The sequence below is a fragment of the Panthera tigris genome, chromosome D3 (assembly GCF_018350195.1).
Source record: "Panthera tigris isolate Pti1 chromosome D3, P.tigris_Pti1_mat1.1, whole genome shotgun sequence".
Classification (NCBI taxonomy): domain Eukaryota; kingdom Metazoa; phylum Chordata; class Mammalia; order Carnivora; family Felidae; genus Panthera; species Panthera tigris.
Window position 1 is genome coordinate 16,086,545 of NC_056671.1, and position 20,200 is coordinate 16,106,744.

Sequence of the window (20,200 nt, forward strand, 5' to 3'; positions counted from 1 at the left end):
TTTACTTAAAGAGAGAAATTTTCAATCCTTTTTCCGCCAGGGCATGATAATGGCCATCTGCTTGAAACACCTTGGGGGTAGCAATGAGAATGATAGCGCCTATGGCAGCATTTCACATATCAAGCATCTACTGGGCTTTACCATCCTGTTCTGAGCCTTTCACATTTATTATCTCATTTAATCCTTATAACAGGAAGAAGCAGTTACTCTGACTTTCCTCACTGACAGATGAGGATATCAAGGGTAAGACATTTCCCAAGGTAGCAGTAAGTGCTGGAATGGGATTCCTACCCAGGTCTGCAGACTCCTACTAGCCTCAACATATAGCACCCTCTTCCTATCCCCCTTTGCTCCATCTCAGAAATGCTTACTAAGGTTGACAGGGACATTAGAGCAACAAGCTTGAATGTATTCTCATTTAAAACAAGGGGCAAATTATTTAAAACCATTTGTACTTTGCTGTGGTTGAAAACCATTGTTTTAGCACACTATTTTTAAAATAGTTTTTCACTTTAAATGTAACAGAACCTTATTTCTGAATTTTAAAAATATTGTTCGCATTTGGTTTGTTCCCCTAATCTTTCTACATGTGTCTGCGTACAATTAGTTATGATCATACTGTTTGTACTTAGCATTGTATCAAAAACACTTCCGTGTTATTATGATTCTTCTCAAGTATCAACTTAAATGACTGCATGTTCTATCTAGTAGATGTGTTATAATTTTCTTTACCACTCCTTATGGTTAGGCAGCTGGGATTTCCTCATATTTCACAATTAGAATGAATACATGTCACTGGTGTGGTGGGTAAGAAGCACTGAGTAGAAATGGAATAGACAAACTTACTATGTCAGATAGGGAGATGAATATGCTTATTAGCCTTTGATTAACTGAAAAATCCAATTAACCAGAGGTCTGTATTTTCTTATTTTCTAGATTTTACTGTTAAAAACATTCATATTCATTAACGGGTGGTGCCATGAGCCTACTGACAACATGTAACATGATAAGACTTTTTTTCTTCCACTCTTGGTTATTTATGATAATAATAGCAATAGCCATCTACTAGATGAATTATAAATAAATGTGAAAAATGTAAAATTGTCTTCTTGTTCTCACTAGGCTTCCATATGCCAATTTCTCCCAAAGCCTTTCAAAAATAAAACTCAGAAGTAAAATTTGTCATGTATTTATATTTCCCTTAATGTATGAAGACAGTAGGACTTTCACTACTACCTTTACAAAGAAAAGCCTTCATTTCTAGTAATGAGGCTTATGTAGCCTGACCCTCATACTGGAAACAATTGAAAATAGTGGGTAAAATAGGAAAGATGCTTCAAAGCATCAGGGCTAACAAAAATAGTGACAGATCTATGCTAATGTTTCACATATGCAAATTATTACAACCAACTAGTGGAAAACGATCAGTAAGAAATAAACCTAACTATGCCACTAATGAATAACATGACTATAAGGAAGGGGGTGGAGAAGAAAGGAACTAACCTAAGTAACTGGAAAATAGTATTTTTTTTAAGTTTATTTATTTTGAGAGAGAGAGAGAGAGAGGAAGCACAAGCAGGGGAGGGGCAGGGAGAAAGGGAGACAGAGAATCCCAAGCAGGCTCCACACTATCATTAGCACAGAGCCTGACACAGGACTCGAGCTCACGAATGGTGAGATCATGCCCTGTGCCGAGATCAAGAATCAGAAACAACAAACTGAGCCACCCAGGTGCCCCGGGGAAAACAGTATTTTGACTGTACACTGTAAGGTTTAAGAGAAAAGGCATATACACAGATACTGCACTGTAGTTAATAAATCTGTTTCTTGGGGTGCGAGAGTGGCTCTGTTGGTTTTGCATCTGACTCTTGATTTCAGCTCAGGTCAAGGTCTTATAATTGTGAGATTTAGCCCTACATTGGGCTCTGTTCTGGGCACAGAGCCTGCTTAAGATTCCCTCTCTCCCTCTTTCTTTCTTCCACTTGCTCTTTCTCTCTCAAAAAATTTTTTTGATTCTCACAGAGGTATGGGTCAGTGATTCTGACACTACTGTATGTGTTTAATAGAACTGAACAAATAAGTAAATATATGATGTATAATGAGAACCAGGTTTTTCTTTTGCAGAAAAATAAGGTACAAATAAGGAAAGAAGGATAGAACGAATTCTGTGGTGTTGGACTGGAATCAGAGATATCAGTATGAAGTTACTAATATTTTTTACAAATAGATAGAGTAATAATGATGGATGTCTGTTAATGAAAATCATCATTAGGCAAGCAACATAGTGTTAGTGTGTTTCCCTCATTTCCTAGACCTGTCTTCTGGGAGGGCCCTAGAGTAACAACATCCTAGTGCACACTTACTGTTTAGATCTTCATTTCTGAATGCCAGTCTTTAATAAATGAACCAAAGCCCCTTGGAGAGACGGCTGGCTCCAGGATTGGGGCAGGATAAATACAAGATGAGCCTAGAACATCCTGAGATGCCAGAAATAAAGGAAATGCTCAAAAAATGATGGAGGCATATTGAACAGACTTAGATGTTAAGGAGCTCCCCATGGTGAAGGCTAGGACCATCTGATCAATAAAACAATGACAGTGATGGATTATAACGCATAGAATAAGTGAAATACTCATGAGTTCACACTGATAAAATAAATGAATAAATAGACAGAGGGAAAAGGGCAGCATTCCCTTACAGAAGAATTACAATAAATAAATGTAGAGGAAATGACGACAGAAGATCACCATCAGGAGAACATCACAGTAATGAGCACTGCAGGCAAGAACCAGAGGGTGAACGCTGCAGCTATCAAGTACAATCTGATGAGAAACAGAATATTTGCACAGTCTCCAATCATCTCCCCATAAGATTGATTGATTATGGGTAGTAACCTCACAGTGGGGAAGCCAGGCAGACACCACCTTGAACAAGTGATAAAAGTTAGTATCACCAGTAAAAAAACCCATAAAACCCCATGTGCAGGATACACCGAGAAGGACACAACCACACTTCTGTGCTGTCGCTGGAAGAGTGCACAAACTCAGCTGATCATGACAAAACATCAGACGATGCAAATTGAGGGACTTTTTATAAAATAATTCATCAGTACTCTTCATATGTATCAAGTTCAAGAAAAACAAAGACAGACTGAGGAATTGTCAGAGATTGGAGGAGACTCAACAACAACAGCAACAAAGGAACAAAACACCATGACAACTAAATTTTAAGATGGGAGCCTGAACTGGATCCTGGGCCAGAGAAAGAACATTGGTGGGAAAACTGGTAAAATCCCAGTAGGTACGTAGATTAGTGAACATTATTGTCTCAATGTTAATCTGTACTGTACTAGGTACTGTACTATGGTTACATAAGATGTCGACATTAAGGGAAACTAGATGAAGGGTATATGAGAATTTCTATATTGTTTTTCTAACTTCTCTGTTTGTCTAACATTATTTAAAAAAAAAATGCCAGGTTGGTAGTGCCCCTAGACATGTGGCAAAAGAAAATAAATAATCTCTGGAGGATGGTATCTCCATCCAAAGTTCAAATTATCTCCACAAACAATTTTCTAATAAAAACAATCAGATTATAGTAAAAGAAAAACAAAACAAAACATACCCATGAAAACTAGGACTCATGAGCAAGAATCAGCAAGAACAGCAGAAACAGATTCACAAAGACTTCAGATCCTAGAATTATCAGATACAAATTATAAGGCAACTGTGTTATGTTTAGATACATAAAAGATTAAGAACTAAGATGTCTAGGAATAAAAAAATAATAGTTGAAATTAAAAACCAATGGGTAATATCAAAATTGAAGACTTCTAAGCATTAGAAGACATTATTTAAAAAATAAATCTGTAAGGTCCAGATTGGGAGAAAAGTATTTGCAGCACTTACATCTGATAAAGGACTTCTATCCACAGTATATAAAAACCTCTAACTCAATAATAAAAAGACAATCTAAGTTTTTAAGCAGGCAAAAAATTGAATAGACACGTCACAGAGGAAGACCTATGAATGGCCAATAAACACATGAAAAAGTGCCCAACATCACTGGTCACCAGGGAAATGTAAACTGAAACCACAATGAGACAACTTTACACATTGTTAAGAAGGCTATAATTGAAAAGACTGACAATACAAAATGCCAAAAAAGTGGAACAACTAGAATTCTCGTACACTGTTGGTAGGAGTATAATATGGCAAAACCCACTTTGGAAAAAAAGCCTTGCAATTTCTTATAAATGTCATGAACAGGGTTTAAGAACACACGAGACAAGTGAAGAGCAAATTACTAAATCAGAAGACTAATCTGTACAACTAGTCAGAAGGCATTTATATAGTACACAGACGCAAAGAGATGGAAAACAGAAGAGCTAGGTTAGCATATCCTCCGTAATATAAACTGTAATTCCATAAAGGGTGGAGTGAATGGGAAAGAAGATAATAGCTGATAATCTCCCAACTGATGAATACAATTCAAACCTCAAAAAGCCCAATGAAATGTAAGCAAAATAAAACCTGAGGCATAAGTGGAGTGGTACTGATGTCTGCAAATATTCAAATAAAAGCATTTTGTTTTCCTGGTCTCTCATTTTAGGCTTCAACTAGTTTGAGGTGTATTTTACTAATTATTTTAATCTCTCTCCTGCTAGACCTTGAACGTGTCATTGGCGCTTAACGCATTATTTGGAGAATGAATGGTTTATGTTTTCTTATTAGAAAGTCAGTTCTCCTAGCAAGATATGTTTCATTTTATAACACAGAGCATCCTCTTTAAATTCCACAAAGCATAACTTTACTACCAAGCTAGAGGAAACACAGAAACAAACATCTTAACAATTCCTTCAAGTGAAAAATTTGAATTTTAATAAAATGAAGGTTTATGTTGTTCAAGGCTTTCATTTTATTTTTTTAAATTCTCTTTCTTCTTTAAGTAGGCTCCATGCCCAATGTGGGGCTTGAACTCATGATCCTGAGAATCAAGTCTCATGCTCCATTGACTGAGTCAGCCAGGCACCCCAAAGTTTATTCTCTCTATACCCAACATGGGGCTCAACCCATGACCCCAGGATCAAGAGTCACATGCTCTTCTGACTGAGCCAGTCAGGCACCCCCAAGTCTTTCATTTTAACGTTTAATAGGAACCTGTTTTTCTGAACAACATGAAGTTCAATGCCTGTAAAGGCAGACATTTACCCATGTAATACATTTTATGATATTGGGTTCTCATAAGTTTTTGCTGCTACATGTTAATGGTGTGGATATAGACATCTGCTGTACTGCCTCATTAATGAATACTGTCTTCATTCAGATATGTGATGCAGGCAGATGAAACTCACTCCGTACATAAAATTTATATCCAGGCATAGCTTGAAGATATTGTTAAGTTTGATTCGAGACCACCACAATAAAACAGACATCACAATAAAACGAGTAAAATAAATTTTCTGGTTTTCCAGTACACATAAAAGTTGTGTTTACACAAGGGTGCCTTGGTTGGTTAACCGTCCGACTCTTGATTTTGGCTCAGGTCATGATTCCAGGGTTGTGGGAGCAACCCCACGTCAGGCTCTGTGCTGAGTGGAGCATGCTTAAGAATCTCTCTCTCTGTTTCTCTCTTCCTCCCTCCCTCCCTCTCTCTCTCCCTCTGCCCATCTCTCCAGCTCACCCACTGTCGAAAAAAAAAAAAAGTTCTGTTTACACTACACTGTACTCTATTAAGTGTACAATTGCATTATGTCTAAAACAACCTTACATATCTCAGTTTAAAAGTGCTTTATTGCAAAAAAAAAAAAAAAAAAAAAAAAAAAACAACAACACATGAACCATCATCTGAGCTTCCGGCAGGTCATCTTTGCTGGGGGAGGGTCTTGCCTCGATGGTGGTGGCTGCTGACTGATCGGGGTGGGGGTCGCTGAAGGTTGGCATGGCTGTGGCAGTTTCTTAAAATAAGACAACACATCGTGTGCCATATCAATTGACTCTCCCTTTCATGAGCAGTTCCTCTGCAGCAGGTGATGCTGCTTGATAGCATTTTAGCCACAGTGGAACCTCTTTCAGAATTGGAGTCCGTGCTCCCAAACCCCACCGCTGCTTTCTCACTTAAGTGTACAGAACATTCTGAGTGCTTCGTTGTCACGTCAGCAGTCTTCACGGCATCTTCACCGGGAACAGATTCCATCTCCAGGAGCCACTCTCTTTCCATGAGAAGCCACTCCTCCTCTGTTCACATTTACCACGAGTTTCTAGCAACTCAGTCCCATCTTCAGGCTCCACTTCCAATCCCAGCTCACCCGCTGTCTCCACCCCATCTGCAGCTCCTCCCCCCACTCAAGTCTAGAACCCTCCCCACTCCTCCATGAAGGTTGGAATCCACTTTTCCCACACTCCTGTTAACGTCACTATCTTGACCTCTCCCGTGAATCGGGAATGTTCTCCGTGTTCTCTAGAATGGTGAAGGTTTCCAGTTGACTTGGCCCAGATCCGTCAGAGGACTCACTGTCTACGGCAGCTCGTCTAGCCAGATGTATTTCTTCAATGATAAGACCTGAATGTGGAAATGACTCCTCGGTCCACGGGCTGCAGAGTGGACGTCATGAAAACAGCATTAATCTCGTCGTACATCTCCACGCCATCAGAGCTCTTGGGTGACCAGGTGCACTGCCAGTGAGCGCTAATGTTTTGAAAGGAATCTTTGTTTTCTGAGCAGTGGGTCTCCACAGCTGGCTTAAGATATTCAACAAACAAACCATGTTGTAAACAGATGTGCTGTCATCCAGGCTTTGTCATGCAGGCTTCCATCTGCAGAGCACGGGTAGAGTAGGCTCAGCATAACTCTTAGGGACCCTCGGATTTTCAGAACAGTAAACGAGCAGTGGCTTCCACTCAAAGACACCAGCTGCGCTAGCCCCTAACAAGGGAGTCAGCCTGTCCCTTGAAGCTTTGAGGTCAGGCGTCGACTTCTCCTCTCTGGCTACCAAAGCCCTACACGGCATCTTCCCCCGACCGGCGCTTCCACCTGGACTGAACATCTGCGGTTTAGTGTAGCCACCTTCATGAATGATCTGAGCTAGATCTTCTGGATAACTTGCTGCAGCTTCTACACGAACACCTGCCGCTTCACCCTGCACTTCTGTGTTATGGAGATGGCTTCTTTCCTTAAGCCCCGTGAACCAACCTCTGCTAGTGCCACACGTTTCTTCTGCGGCTTCCTCACCTCTCTCAGCCTTCACGGAACTGAAGACAGTTCGGGCCTTGCTCTGGATCAGCTTTGGCTTAAGGGAGTGTTGTGCCAGGTTTGTTCTGCCATCCAGACCGCTGAAACTTTCTCCAGATCGGCAATAAGGCCGTTTCTTTCCTTGTCATTCGTGTGTTCACTGGAGTAGCACTTGTCTTTTCCTTCAAGATCTCTTCCTCCGAATCCACCCCTTGGCTGATGGTTGGTGCAAGAGGCCTAGCTTTTGGCCTTGTTCAGCTTTTGATGTGCCTTCCTGACTACGCTTAATCATTTCTAGCTTTTGATTTAAAGTGAGAGATGTGCAGCTCTTCCTTTTACTTGAACACTTAAAGGCCACTGTAAGGTTATTAACTGACTTAATGTCAATATAGTTGTATCTCCGGGAATAGGGAAGCCCGGGGAGAGGGAGAGAGACGGGGGAACAGCCAATCGGTGGGGCAGTCAGAACACACTCGACGTTTATTAAGTTTGTCCTCTCAAATGGGCACATTTCATGGCACCTCAAAACAGTTACCATAGTACCATCCAGGATCACTGATCATAGATCGCCATAGCAAATACAGTAATACTGAAAAAGTTTGAAATAGGTCAAGAGAATTACCAAAATTCTCACACGTGAGACAGGAAGTGAGCAAATGTTGTTGGCAGAATGGCACTGGTAGACTTGCTCAATGCAGGTTGCCACAAACCTCCCATTTGTGAAGAACACAGTGTCTGTAATGAAGTGAAGTGCAGCAAGACAGGGTGTGCTTGCATCCAAGCACACTTGGGGACAAGACAGCCCCACATTTACCATTCTGATCTTGTCACTTACTGAGAGTTTGGCAAGTTCTTTTATTTCCCTGAGTCTGTTCCCTCGTTAGTAAATTGAGCTGGATAACCACTCCTTTGGCTGTGACAATTGAGATAATGCATTGAAAGCATTTAGCACAGTTCTTGGCACATCATAATTACTCAGTACATATTACTAATGTTATTTTTTGTTAAAAAAATTTTTAACATTTATTTATTATTGAAAGAGAGCGTTAGCAGGGGAAGGGCAGAGAGAGAGGGAGACACAGAATCCGAAGTGGGCTCCAGGCTGTGAGCTGTCAGCACAGAGCCTGACACGGGGCTTAAACTCACAAACTGCGAGATCATGACCTGAGCCGAAGTCGGACCCTCAACCAACTAAGCCACCCAGGTGCCCCCTACTAATGTTATTTTTAAGCAAGGATGTCTAACATTGTGTTTCTGAGTGATTAAGAAACTACAACAAGCTGGTGGTGTCCAAAATTAAATTTAGAATAAGTAAAACGAGATGGTTTGCTTTTAGTTTGTGTGTTTTGTAATTGTTGTTTAAAAATTAGAACTATAGGCTGAGATCCTTATATGGCTCTCTAGTCTAAGGGAGCAAGAGTTGAATCTATGGGACCAAAACTAAGATGGACAATTGCTTATACAGCCCTTGAAGATGAAAATAACTATTGAACATGTATCTATTAATATGAGAGCCTCACTGAACAGCTAGCCTACGAAGTCAACATCATTACCATCCCACTTCCTCCAGAAGCCTTTCCTAACCATTTCAACACATGGTGATCACTCCCAAGAACTCATGAAGCCTACTGACCCCATCTGGCCTCAGAAAAGCACTGAGGCAGTTATTTAACCTGTCCCATGGCTCTTCTCTCTACCAGGCAGTGTTCAGGGCTCCCCTCACTGGGAGCTAGGCTGGACTCCCAGGAAAAAGACCAGAGTTCAAGTCTTATCAAGGGAGCATTCTTTCAAAACACTCTCCTGCATGTTCAAGAGAAGGTGCTGACACACTAAATGTCGTTGGTGTTCTGCTGTGTTTGAGCATTAGAAAATAAGTGGATTAGGGTTGGAAATAAACGTCTCAGCCAGCACTCCCCTGGAGAATTAAAAGTTGCAAAAGATGGGGATGCCTGGGTGACTCAGTTGGTTAAGTGTCTGACTCTTGATTTTGGCTCAGGTCATGATCTCACGGTTTGTGAGTTCAAGCCCCATGTGGAGCTCTGTGCTTGCAGCTTGGAGCCTGCTTGGGATTCATATTTTCTCTCTCTCTCTGTCTCCCCTCCCTTCCTCCCTCCTTCCCTCTGTCCGTCCCTCCCTCCCTCCCTCTGTCTCTCCTTCTCTCTCTGTCTCTGTCTCCCCCCTCTCTCTGCTCCCTCTCTCTCCCCTCCTCCCCCCTCTGCTCCTCCCCCACTTGTGCTCGCTCGCTCTCAAAATAAATAAACTTAAAAAAAAAAAGTTGGGGGCGCCTGGGTGGCGCAGTCGGTTAAGCGTCCGACTTCAGCCAGGTCACGATCTCGCGGTCCGTGAGTTCGAGCCCCGCGTCAGGCTCTGGGCTGATGGCTCGGAGCCTGGAGCCTGTTTCCGGTTCTGTGTCTCCCTCTCTCTCTGCCCCTCCCCCGTTCATGCTCTGTCTCTCTCTGTCCCAAAAATAAATTAAAAACGTTGAAAAAAAATTTAAAAAAAAAAAAAAAAGCTGCCAAAGATGTCCTTGAGGAAAGAATGGCAAAAATCTTAACAGACATTGGGGTGCTTGGCTGGCTCAGTTGGTGGAATATGCAACTCTTGAGGTCAGGGTTGTGAGTTCGAGCACCACATTGGGTGTAGAGATTACTTAAACATAAAATCTTAAAAAAAAAAAAATCTTAACATGTTACAGGGAACTTCAAATAGTGCCTATGTTGAATGGAAATGAGAAATGTAGACAGAGGTGATTCACTTGGGCCTTACTGAGGAAATGGATGAGAGAAATAAAGGAATTTCTAAGGTAGTAGGTATATCTATCTGCCTTATTCTTTCACATAAAACAGAGACTTTTTCTCTATTTAGTAGATGTTTGCTGAACTTCTGTTGTGTACAGAGTGATAATGATGGTACTTAACATTTGAGACCTTGCTGTTTCTTAGGCCTGTTTCCCCTGACAGGCAAAGTGGTCTTTACCCAGATAAACTCCCCCCGTAGTGGAAGTAGAGATGGATGTTTGTCTTGTTCGGGTACTAGGGACTACACGGACCCGCATTTCATCCTATACTCCTTCTAGAGTAGGAAGTTGTAAAGAGATGCTTGGGAAAGGAAAGGCTGAGATCTTAACAGATTTCCTTTGCACAGCCTCCGAATCCACCCTGAAGGTCTCTTCTGCTTGCAGGCCTCAGAAGTTGAGAGACAGCTCTCCATGCAAGTCCATGCCCTCAGAGAAGACTTTCGGGAGAAAAACTCCTCGACTAACCAGCACATCATCAGGCTTGAAAGCCTTCAGGCTGAGGTGAGTCCGCCTGTGTGGCACTGCTTGGAGATGGAAGTGCTTTTCTCGTTAGAGGCGCTGTACTGGATCTGGTGGATAAGGAGCCCCTGAACTGGGAAATAAAACTTTGTTTTGTCTACAGTCTCTAAAAATATTTAAAAGTCTCTAGAGATGTATCTGTAAGAAACTAAATGGGGAACACTTGATTCATGTTGCACTGGGTTGCCTGTTGTCTGGAAGAATAAGGTTGCTCAGAGTCATTGCTGAGTGTGTTGAAATCACAAATGACCCGCTTTTACTGAACATATTAATCCGTCCACAAACGTCCTTGCCAATCCTAAATAGAAGATGGGGAAGAGGATTTTCCCTTTCTCTATTCCATGTAGGTCCAGTTCAGTCCACCTTATTGGGACCTATTGTAATTCTCACCTATGAGAGTCATAAAGTAGCTACTTCATAGGACTGTTGTGTTTGATGAGTTAATACATGGAAAGCACCTCGTGTGGTACTTAGAATCAAGTAATGTTGTTAAAAGTGTATGAGAGGCCAGAGCGTGGCAGTCAGGGTCTATGGCCCTGAGTGGGCCAGTGGGAAAGAAAAAGTAGCACTTAGAGGACAACTCTGTGAGAACCCGGTTGTGGGAGGGGAGAAGAGGGAAGTCGTATCAGCAGCCCAAACAGGGGCTCTTCCCCAGGGCGGCATCCACCTAGTCTGATCTTGAGGGGCCCTAAGCCAGTTGTCTGGACAGCAACCCTTTGGCTAAGGTACACTTGAGGGGACAGTCTAAGGGTCTAGGGCCAGATGAATGTGCACCCACGCTGTGGTTAAGGAATCCGTCGGTGTGGTCAGGCCCAGAGAAGCCCAGGTGGCTGCTCCCCTGCTTTGGAAATGACCTGAAGATGTTTTTCCTAAAGTCTGTCAATATCTTCTCTTTTCTCCTGCCTATCATTCCCTTCCTTTCTCCCTCCCCTTGGAAATACTACTGGTATTGAGCAGCAGGTTCTTGAAGTAAGTAGCTTGTTCCGGCGGGGTTCGGCATGCCTGTGTGTGACCACTTGTGTGCATGACTTTCTGTCCCACCGCCTTTGCCAAGCTCTGACTCCTTCGAGTTGCCTGTTTTCCTCTCGCCTCTACTCACTATTTCAAGACCCTTGTGACTCAGGGTCATTCCCAGGAACGTTAACTGGCAGATTTGGTCACAAGTTCAGTGCATAGGGTGGGGTGAGGGAGTTGTCATCTAATATCGATGCCTTCATGCAGTACCACTGCTACTTTAAGAAGGCAGCCTATGAAATTGTCCAAGTACATTACTTCATGTAGCTCTGAACTTCTAAAGTTGTTTTTTTTTTTTAAGGGGCCAGGATTGTATATCACAACTGTATTACCTCATTATTTCACTGACTGGAACTTGAGAAACAAAGATTATCCATGGAAGGAAAATGTAAAGGTTGGAGGGTATTTAAATGAAAATCACCTAGAGTAAGAATTCCCTTCATGTGGGTAATGTGCTTCAGTGTGGGGAATAGTGGCCCCATTCACAAAAAGGACCTGTTCCTTTTGGTCCCTTACCCAGGTGCACACTTGAGAGACAGTATGTCTTTGTTTGGCTAGATACCTGATCTCTCTGGACAAAGGCCACATACTTCATTTCCCCAGGACAGCATCTTATCTGATTGATTGGTGGCCAGGGAAGATCTGTACCCTACGAACAGAATCCTAGTGTGGAGACAGAGAATAGACAAAAAGCAGAAGGAAAGGTGGATTTCAGAGAACCTCAGACGCATCAGACATTCATTTTCAAATCTCCCCAGGAAAGGGTAGGAGGTTGGTTCTCTTAATAGATTGTTCTCCAGGCCAAACTGGAGAGCACAGAGAACATCTTAACCATGTTGGGAGCAAGAAGCTGGTTGAGAGATCAATCCAGCAGGGACCTGATAAATAGGAGGAGCCAGGAGGCCCTGCACAACTTGGGAAGGCTTCTGTAGCCCGTTAGTCCGGGCAGTTTCTCGGGGTGAAGCATTGCCGGCCTTGTGGAGCCCCAGCACACCTACTGAGCCTACATACCTTGAGGCCAGAAGACTTGGCATCTCTTTCCTCTTATCCTTTATTTTCTTACTGACATTGAAGAGACTAGACAGACCTTCCTGAAAGCAGATTTATATCTCTTGAGGCTGGCTAGAGACACAGTGTACAAACATACCAGTCTGTTTAATAAGAGGAGCGAAATTGCTTCTAGTCACAATTTACTTGCTCGGGCACAACGACACTTTGAGTAAAATCAGTTACTCATTTTGTGTCGTGTCCTGCTCCTTCCCAGGACATAGACTGATGCAGGCACTGCTTTGCCTTCTGTACCCCCACCAACTCCCCCATTAATTTGGGGCACCAGGTCTGAGCTGCGACCTCTAGAGCCAGGTCTGTTAGCTGTGGGGGGAAGTACAGAAGAGAGCTGTGAAGTATGAGAATACAGCAGCTCACTGGGCTGTCTCGGGCATTTTCTTGTGCTTATGACTTGAGAAGGAAGAATGGAACCATGGGTTAGGCTCCACTCCCCCAGAAATTGTGGGGTTGAGGTAAAGTCATGGGCAGGCAAGGTGGAGCCCTTCTCTGTCTTATCTGTGGAATTTCCAGAACACTGACCCTTCCCTTCCTCTTCCTGGCATCCCACATTCCAGCTTCCCCAAAGTTCATCTCCCACCCCTTCCCAGACACGTTTCTAGAAGGGAGGGGTTTTCTCTTCATCTTGGGAGTTCACAGCTGTTCTCTCAAAGATGGGGGCACCAGGCCCCTGGGCAGAGCACTTGGAGAGACATAGGCCTTCATGTTTGGGGTCAGTTCCTCCCTTCCTACTCATCAGCCTGGGTGTAACTGCACACCACCCTGTGACTCTCCACCCTTTCAGATCAAAATGCTGTCGGATCGGAAACGGGAGCTAGAGCATCGTCTCAGTGCCACCTTAGAGGAAAACGACCTGCTCCAGGGGACTGTGGAGGAGCTACAGGACCGGGTGCTGATCCTGGAGAGGCAAGGCCATGACAAAGACCTCCAGGTACTGAGGCAGAGAAGCTGTCCTGTAGAACTAGGGCCAGGTGAAAGGGGCACTTAGCTGCCCAGCCAGAAGGAAAGCTGGGAGGCCAGTGCCACTGTGGGGTTCAGGAGAGGGGAAAGCCGAGCTCTCTGTTGGCCCTGTTGGAGTTCTCCTTGAGTGCTCACCAACTTGGCCAGCCTGGCTCTGCTGAAGACAAATGCATTGCTACCCACAGGTTACCCTTCCAATATGTTCTGAGCCACTGGCCTCTGGAGCAGTTTCAGAGAGTTCTTTCTGGACTATTAACATGACTGGAACTTGGGGAGTGTCATTCTGCCTCCTAGGGTTTGTGAAATCTGCTAGAGATTTCAGAGGGAGCCTGTGACTTTCTGTACTTGGCTCTCAATGCTCTCTGCTGCTGCTTTCCCAAACTGATGCATTTAGTTGGCTTGCACTGAGCAGAAATCAAGAAGCTGCCCACTGAACACAGCAAGACTTACATCCTTCTTCCAGCAGTTGCTAGAAAAGGCATAGGCCAACCCCCTTTGTGAGCCTAATTGGCCTCTTTTTTCTTCCTAAAGGAAATTGCTTCATGTTCGTATTTGTCCTTATTTGGGACCTGCCACCAGTCCTCAGCTGAATCCCCAGGCTCACACTTGACAACCCTCTAAACAAAAAGACAATCGCTGCTGGCCTCTACAGAAATAGAGTGTAACACCTGCTGCGAAGAAAGCTTTGCCACACTGGCCTAGGAGCACCTGGGGCCAGTGGCTAAGAGCATGTTTCTCCCCCTTGGACATCCTCTGAGTGCCAGCGAGTGGGGGGGATGGCGACAGAGTTGTTGGTGTGGAGGCGGTCAGCCAGGTGTGCAGAAGCACCAGGCAGGTCCCTCCCCCAAAGACCAGGCTGTGGCAGACCCCACTGGGCTCGGGGGTCAGCTGGTGAGGAAAGCTCTAGGACATGGGATAAGGAAACATCTTAGGCTGATATCACTTGTTATTGACACCATCAGCTAAGCTGCCGTCTGAGTGATTAACCTCTTCAAGCACAAATGAGCAGTTTATGACCCTCCACGTTTTTTCCCATAAATGTCGATTAGAAAATGGTGCTGGTGAAAGCCTCACAGCCATCTTCAAGATGGAAAGGAGTTTGCTCATCTTCTAAGGTGGATGATGATAATAGTGGTGAACACCTGTATACTTTATAGGGAACAGAGTGCTTTTGCATACATTCTAAAACTGAGGCTTAGGAAAAAGTGAATCATTTACCAAAGTAATCCTTGGTCGAATTAAAAACAGAGCCCCCCACGCCTGCTTCATGTAATTCTCATTGACAGCGTCTAGCACATTCCATGCCTCTGCAGGTCAGTGTTTCACCAAAATTTCTGACCCTGTCAAGCACTCTGCTGAGGAGGGTTGCTGAGGTAGAGTGTGGAGGAGAAGGCAAAGAAACACAGAAGAATGGGGAAGTGACCCCTGCCCAAAGGACACTTTCATTCAGTCTAGCTGGAATTCACAGATGAGAAGTCCGTTATTTCGAATCAAGAACTGGGGACCTCAGGACAGGGAAGAACGGGACCAGCACGCTCCATCTAGTACCTGGCTCGCACAGTGGGCTGTGTGCTCTCCAGCAGCAAGAGCCCCACGTCACACACACTCACGTCCTCAATGTCTGCACATCCACTGTCTTTCCATTGGGCCACTCACCCCATGGCCTATATATCACATCAGGCAGTTCACACTTTGATTTGGAAAATCTGCTTTTATGGGCTGAATTCTTATCTTTCCCACCTTTTTGTGATTTTTTTTCCTTTAGCTCATAGGAGATTCTCCTTAAGCTGCTGCTAATTACCAGTGTTTTCCAGAAAGCCCTTTCTGTTGCTAACCTAGCCTGTACTGATACAGAAATAAGAATTCCAGCTCACTCAGATAGTAGTTGAGAGGTCCTAAATCAGACTTGCAAAATATAGAGTTGATGGCTTTGGAATGTATATAATTCCACGATTTTAATCCTTTGTTTCAGATAAAGGACAAAAGGAAGTCTAAGTAGGCAGGGCAACAGGCCTGCACAGCCAGGGTAGCCCCGCTTTAATCTGGTTCACTATCTAGTTGGGGTTCTACTGCCTAACAATGATTTTTTAAACCACTGATTAAATCCAACCGTCTTTTCTTTTTCAGGCTGAGAATAGGGGTAAAAATTATTTTTGGAATGCCCAGTAAGTTGAAAAATTGGGCATTTTGCTAAACTCTTAATACCCAGTAAAGTATTCTGTCTGTCCTTCTCTGATTTATACCTACATGGGCATCTTACAGATGTGTGCAGGGACCTTGTCCCAGTGAGTAGGTGGATTTCATCATCGGGAAGCGTAGGCTCCACTCACTGTGGGGTGACCCAGGAGCAGGTGGCCTGCAGTGTAGACCTTGCTCTGACACTTAACATCATACCATCTTCGTTCCCTCAGTGTGAAACAAGAGAACGCTCCCACTTCTGCCACCTCTGGTGGCATGAGTGTCATAAGCTCAGTGTGCTGTACAACAAGGATTTGGTGTCTTCCTTGTTGATAGATATATAAATATATTTAGTGACATCTTTCTTATATAAAGGATGATATTCCTTATTTTAGAGGTTTCTTATATTTAAGCCTCCTCTGATGTGTTGTTTTCTGCATATGTTTCTGGACCAGTTATTGACCAGACAGGGCAGACCTGTCCTGGTCTTTGATTCTCTTGCTGTTATAATTAATTAAGCACCCTCAAGTGCGCATGAGTAATTGAACTAATTTTGTCCAGTGCATAAGAACTTGTTCTTGTCTGTGCTGAACTTCTCCTGCTGAGATGTATGTGGGGTTACCTAGAAAATAATTGTAAAGCATTTTGCCAACTTAGTATGCCATTTGTAATTGTGCCAAATGCTTCTTAGGAATGTCCTTTTTCTTTCTTTTTTTTTTTTTTTAACCCTAATTTCTTCTTTCTGAGTTTTCTCAATACTGGGGCTGGAGGAGTTCCCACTGGACCAGCAGGTATTGCTGATGCATGGGAACCACGCAGAGCAGACTTGCCAGGGCCTTTTTCACTCTCTTAGCAGCCAGGCACCGGCTCTTCTGAGTTAAGGCTCTTCTGAGTTAAGATACTGGTGCTGTTAGCCAACCACAGTCTGCTCCCAACCAGCAGAGGTGAAGCCCTAGGGCATCTAAAGGATCCGCGTGGATGCTCTGCGAGGCAGCCTCCTCCATTCATGAGAACTGCAGAGCTCCGAGTTGCCACCACTGCTGCTCAGTGTCTGCATCTCTGCAGGAGCCACGGCTTACCTGGCCTGCAATCTGCAACAGACAGGACAGTGTCTGCTCTATTTTTAACGAACAGGGGTGACCCCAGAAATTCTAATGAAAGGATAAATTAGTTACATTTAAATCCCAGGACATTCTTTCCCCATCCCCAACTTCCAAAAATTCTTTTACAAGGGAGGGATGGGCAATCCACAAATACAAGAGCAGGAGACTTTGCTCCTGTGCAGGTGTAGTATGCAGACAAGTGCAAACAGATGAAGGTTCTACGGGCAGGGCCTGTGTGTTAAAAGCAAGTGTAGTGGTGGAGTGCACTAGTGGAGCCTGGCATTTAGCAGCCATGGTGGAGTCGTGTCTTACCTCCAGCAAGAGGAACCTCACCGGGTAGCGGTACCCTGCTTGGACTCCACGAGAAAGGGGCCACAGAGTACGCCGAGAGGGGTGAAGTAGCGGCAGCAAGAGAAGGAAGGAGCCCTGGCTGTAAGCCATGAAAACTACATTGCTGTCCTCTCCACCACTGGCATCCCTCTCCTTCTCTGAGCCTTACACGCTGTGTAAGGCTCTTCCCAGGCCTGGGGCTTTACCTGTAAACTGTGAGGTATGACACAGAAAATAGCAGAGACCGCTTTTCTCCTGGGTTTGGGAATTCTTGGTATTTCTACTCACATATTTTTCCAAATCCGATCCCCAGTGTCTTTCCAGACCCTTTCCCCTTCATTTGTTTTTTCATTAAAATACGACATACATACAGCAAAACATAAAAATCCTAAGTGGACAGCCCAGTGAATTTTTACAGATATATACCCCCATGGAGCACCCGCATGGCTCAGTCCGTTGAGCATCCACCTCTGGTTCAAGTCATGATCTCATGGTTCATGAGTTCGAGTCCCACATTGGGCTCATTGCTGTCAGCACAGAGTCCTCTTCTGATCTTCTGTCCCCCTCTCTCTCTGCCTTTCCCCTGCTTGTGCTCTCTCTCTCTCAAAAATAAATCAAACATTAAAATACATACATATATGTATATACATATATATGTGTGTGTGTGTATGTATGTGTGTGATATATATATCCCCGTGTAACACCCCCCAGATGAAGATAAAGCCCATTATCTGTATCCTACAGGCCTCCCTCTTGCCCTTCCTGGTCAGTATCTGACACTTGGTCAAAAGCAGACCTCTCTTCCACTTGCATCTCTTGTATCTGGAGGAAGGTTTAGAACTTTCGTACTTGAATTACACATTATATATTGTTTAATGTCAGGCTTTTGCTTGACATATTATGTCTATGAAATTCATCCACGTTATGGCATATGGTAGCAGTGTGTTCTTTTCTCACTGCTGTGTAGTATTCTAGTATGTGACTGTCTCTCTCCGTTCTATATTGGCATTTGGATTGTTTCCCCATTTGTGGCTCTTTAAGATTATTTTATTTTTTCGAATGTTTGTCTATTTTTGAGAGACAAAGAGGTAGAGAGCAAACAGAGGAGGGGCAGAGAGAGAGGGAGACAGAATTCCAAGCTTAACCGACTGAGCCACCCAGGCACCCTGCCCCCGTTTGTGGCTCTGAAGGAAGAAGGCTGCTATAGACCTCTTGTGTGTCTTCTGGGCACATGTACAGCCATTTGTGTTGGGTCTGCACCTAGAGGTGGAACAGCTGGGTCATGGGACAGCTGTGTATTTCACTCAGTAGAAATTGCCCTACAGTTTCTCAGAGTGATTGTATATCTTCACTCCCAACAGCAGTGAAAGTCCTGGGTGTTCCACATCCTCATCAATACTTGGTATCATTATTATTTTGTGGCGGGTTTTTATTTTAGGTATTCTGGTGAGCATCTAATGGTACCTTACTTTGTATGCCTTTATATGTGTGTGTGTTTAGTTTTTTAATATGGGGAATTTCGGGCATTCGAAAATAGGATAGTGTGATGATGCCCCAGTGTACCCCACTGCCAGCGATACAAACCAGTGAGCCCCAGTCAGTCCTGCCCCACATTCATTACATCTTCTTGATTCTCTCTCATACTATTTTGAAGTAAATCCGCAAATTTTTATAATTTCATCTGTAAACAAAGACTACCTCTAAATGATAACTTAAAAAAACACAGCCACAGGACTAGTATACCTAAGGGGAAAACAGCAGTATTTTCTTAATTTCAAATACCCAGTGTTCAAATTCGTAACTGCCTCATAAATGTCCCAGTTGCTCCTCACATTTTTTACTTGAATCAAGATGCAAGTTAAAATAGGCCTACACACTACAGTTGGTTGATATGTCTCTCAAGTCTCCTTTTAACCTATAGGTTCCAGACCTTTATCTTTTTTTTCTTAAAATATACATCGTAAAGGGGCGCCTGGGTGGCTCAGTCGGTTAAGCGTCCGACTTCGGCTCAGGTCACGATCTCACAGTCCGTGAGTTCGAGCCCCGCGTCGGGCTCTGGGCTGACAGCTCAGAGCCTGGAGCCTGCTTCGGATCCTGTGTCTCCCTCTCTCTCTGGCCCTCCCCTGCTCACACTCTGTCTCACTCTCTCTCTTAAAAATAAATAAACATTAAAAAAAATTTTTTTTTAATATACATCGTAAAGAAGCTGAGCTGTTTGTCCTGTAGAATTTCCCAAATCTGGAGTTTACTGCCTGCACACCCCTGATGTAATCTAGCATGTTCTTCTCTCCTCTGTATTTTTCTGTAAATTGGTGGTTGGACCTAGAAGTGTGATCAGGTTTCGGGGCAGTTTTTCTCATTTGTTTGTGGTCGGGGAACCCTCACTACCTTTTGCTGTCTCTTTGAAAGCTGCACCAAAGCCAGCTGGAGCTCCAGGAGGTGCGGCTCTCCTACCGACAGCTGCAGGTGAAGGTGGAGGAGCTCACCGAGGAGAGGAGCCTGCAGAGCTCTGCCGCCACCAGCACGTCCCTCCTGTCCGAGATCGAACAGAGCATGGAGGCTGAGGAACTGGAGCAAGAGAGAGAACAGGTGCTGATGCCCCATCAGTCCGGCACGCGAGATTGCCTGGGGACTTCAGGAGCCCGTCAGCCCTCCCTTGTCCAGTTCCTATGGTTCCGGCTCCAGCCTGGCAAGGGCCTGTGGCCCTGCGCCTGTGTGAGCCCAGGCCTGCTGGCTGGAGCTGTCATGAAGCAGGCCCTGACCGGAGCGTGTCCCCGGCTCACTGTTACCCAGTGCCTCTTAGGAAATGCTTGTCGGCTAATCCTCAGCCTCATGCCTCTTGCATTGACTGGGCTCTAGAACATTCATGATCCATCCAGTTGGCTTTTTTTCATTCTCCTCACAACCACTCACTCCCCTAATCATGATTCCCACCACAGTATCCGACTGTATAGAGAAATGGGAGATGGGTAGAGGGCTGGAGAGTTAAGAACTGGGAGTCCGT

At 44.2% G+C, this 20,200-nt stretch overlaps 1 protein-coding gene across 4 annotated transcripts in view; it reads left to right on the forward strand.

The window, feature by feature from the left end:
• The window catches only part of BICDL1 (BICD family like cargo adaptor 1), a 104,207-nt gene that overhangs the window by 67,766 nt on the left and 16,241 nt on the right, over positions 1-20,200 (forward strand). For all 4 annotated transcript variants that reach the window (XR_006209657.1, XM_042961376.1, XM_042961378.1 and 1 more), the window contains exons 3-5: positions 10,412-10,528; positions 13,410-13,556; positions 19,606-19,785. Coding sequence is in view for 3 of the 4 variants with exons in the window: in XM_042961376.1 (XP_042817310.1) it covers positions 10,412-10,528; positions 13,410-13,556; positions 19,606-19,785 (444 nt within the window). In the remaining variant the exon portion in view is untranslated. The remainder of the gene's footprint in view (positions 1-10,411; positions 10,529-13,409; positions 13,557-19,605; positions 19,786-20,200) is intronic.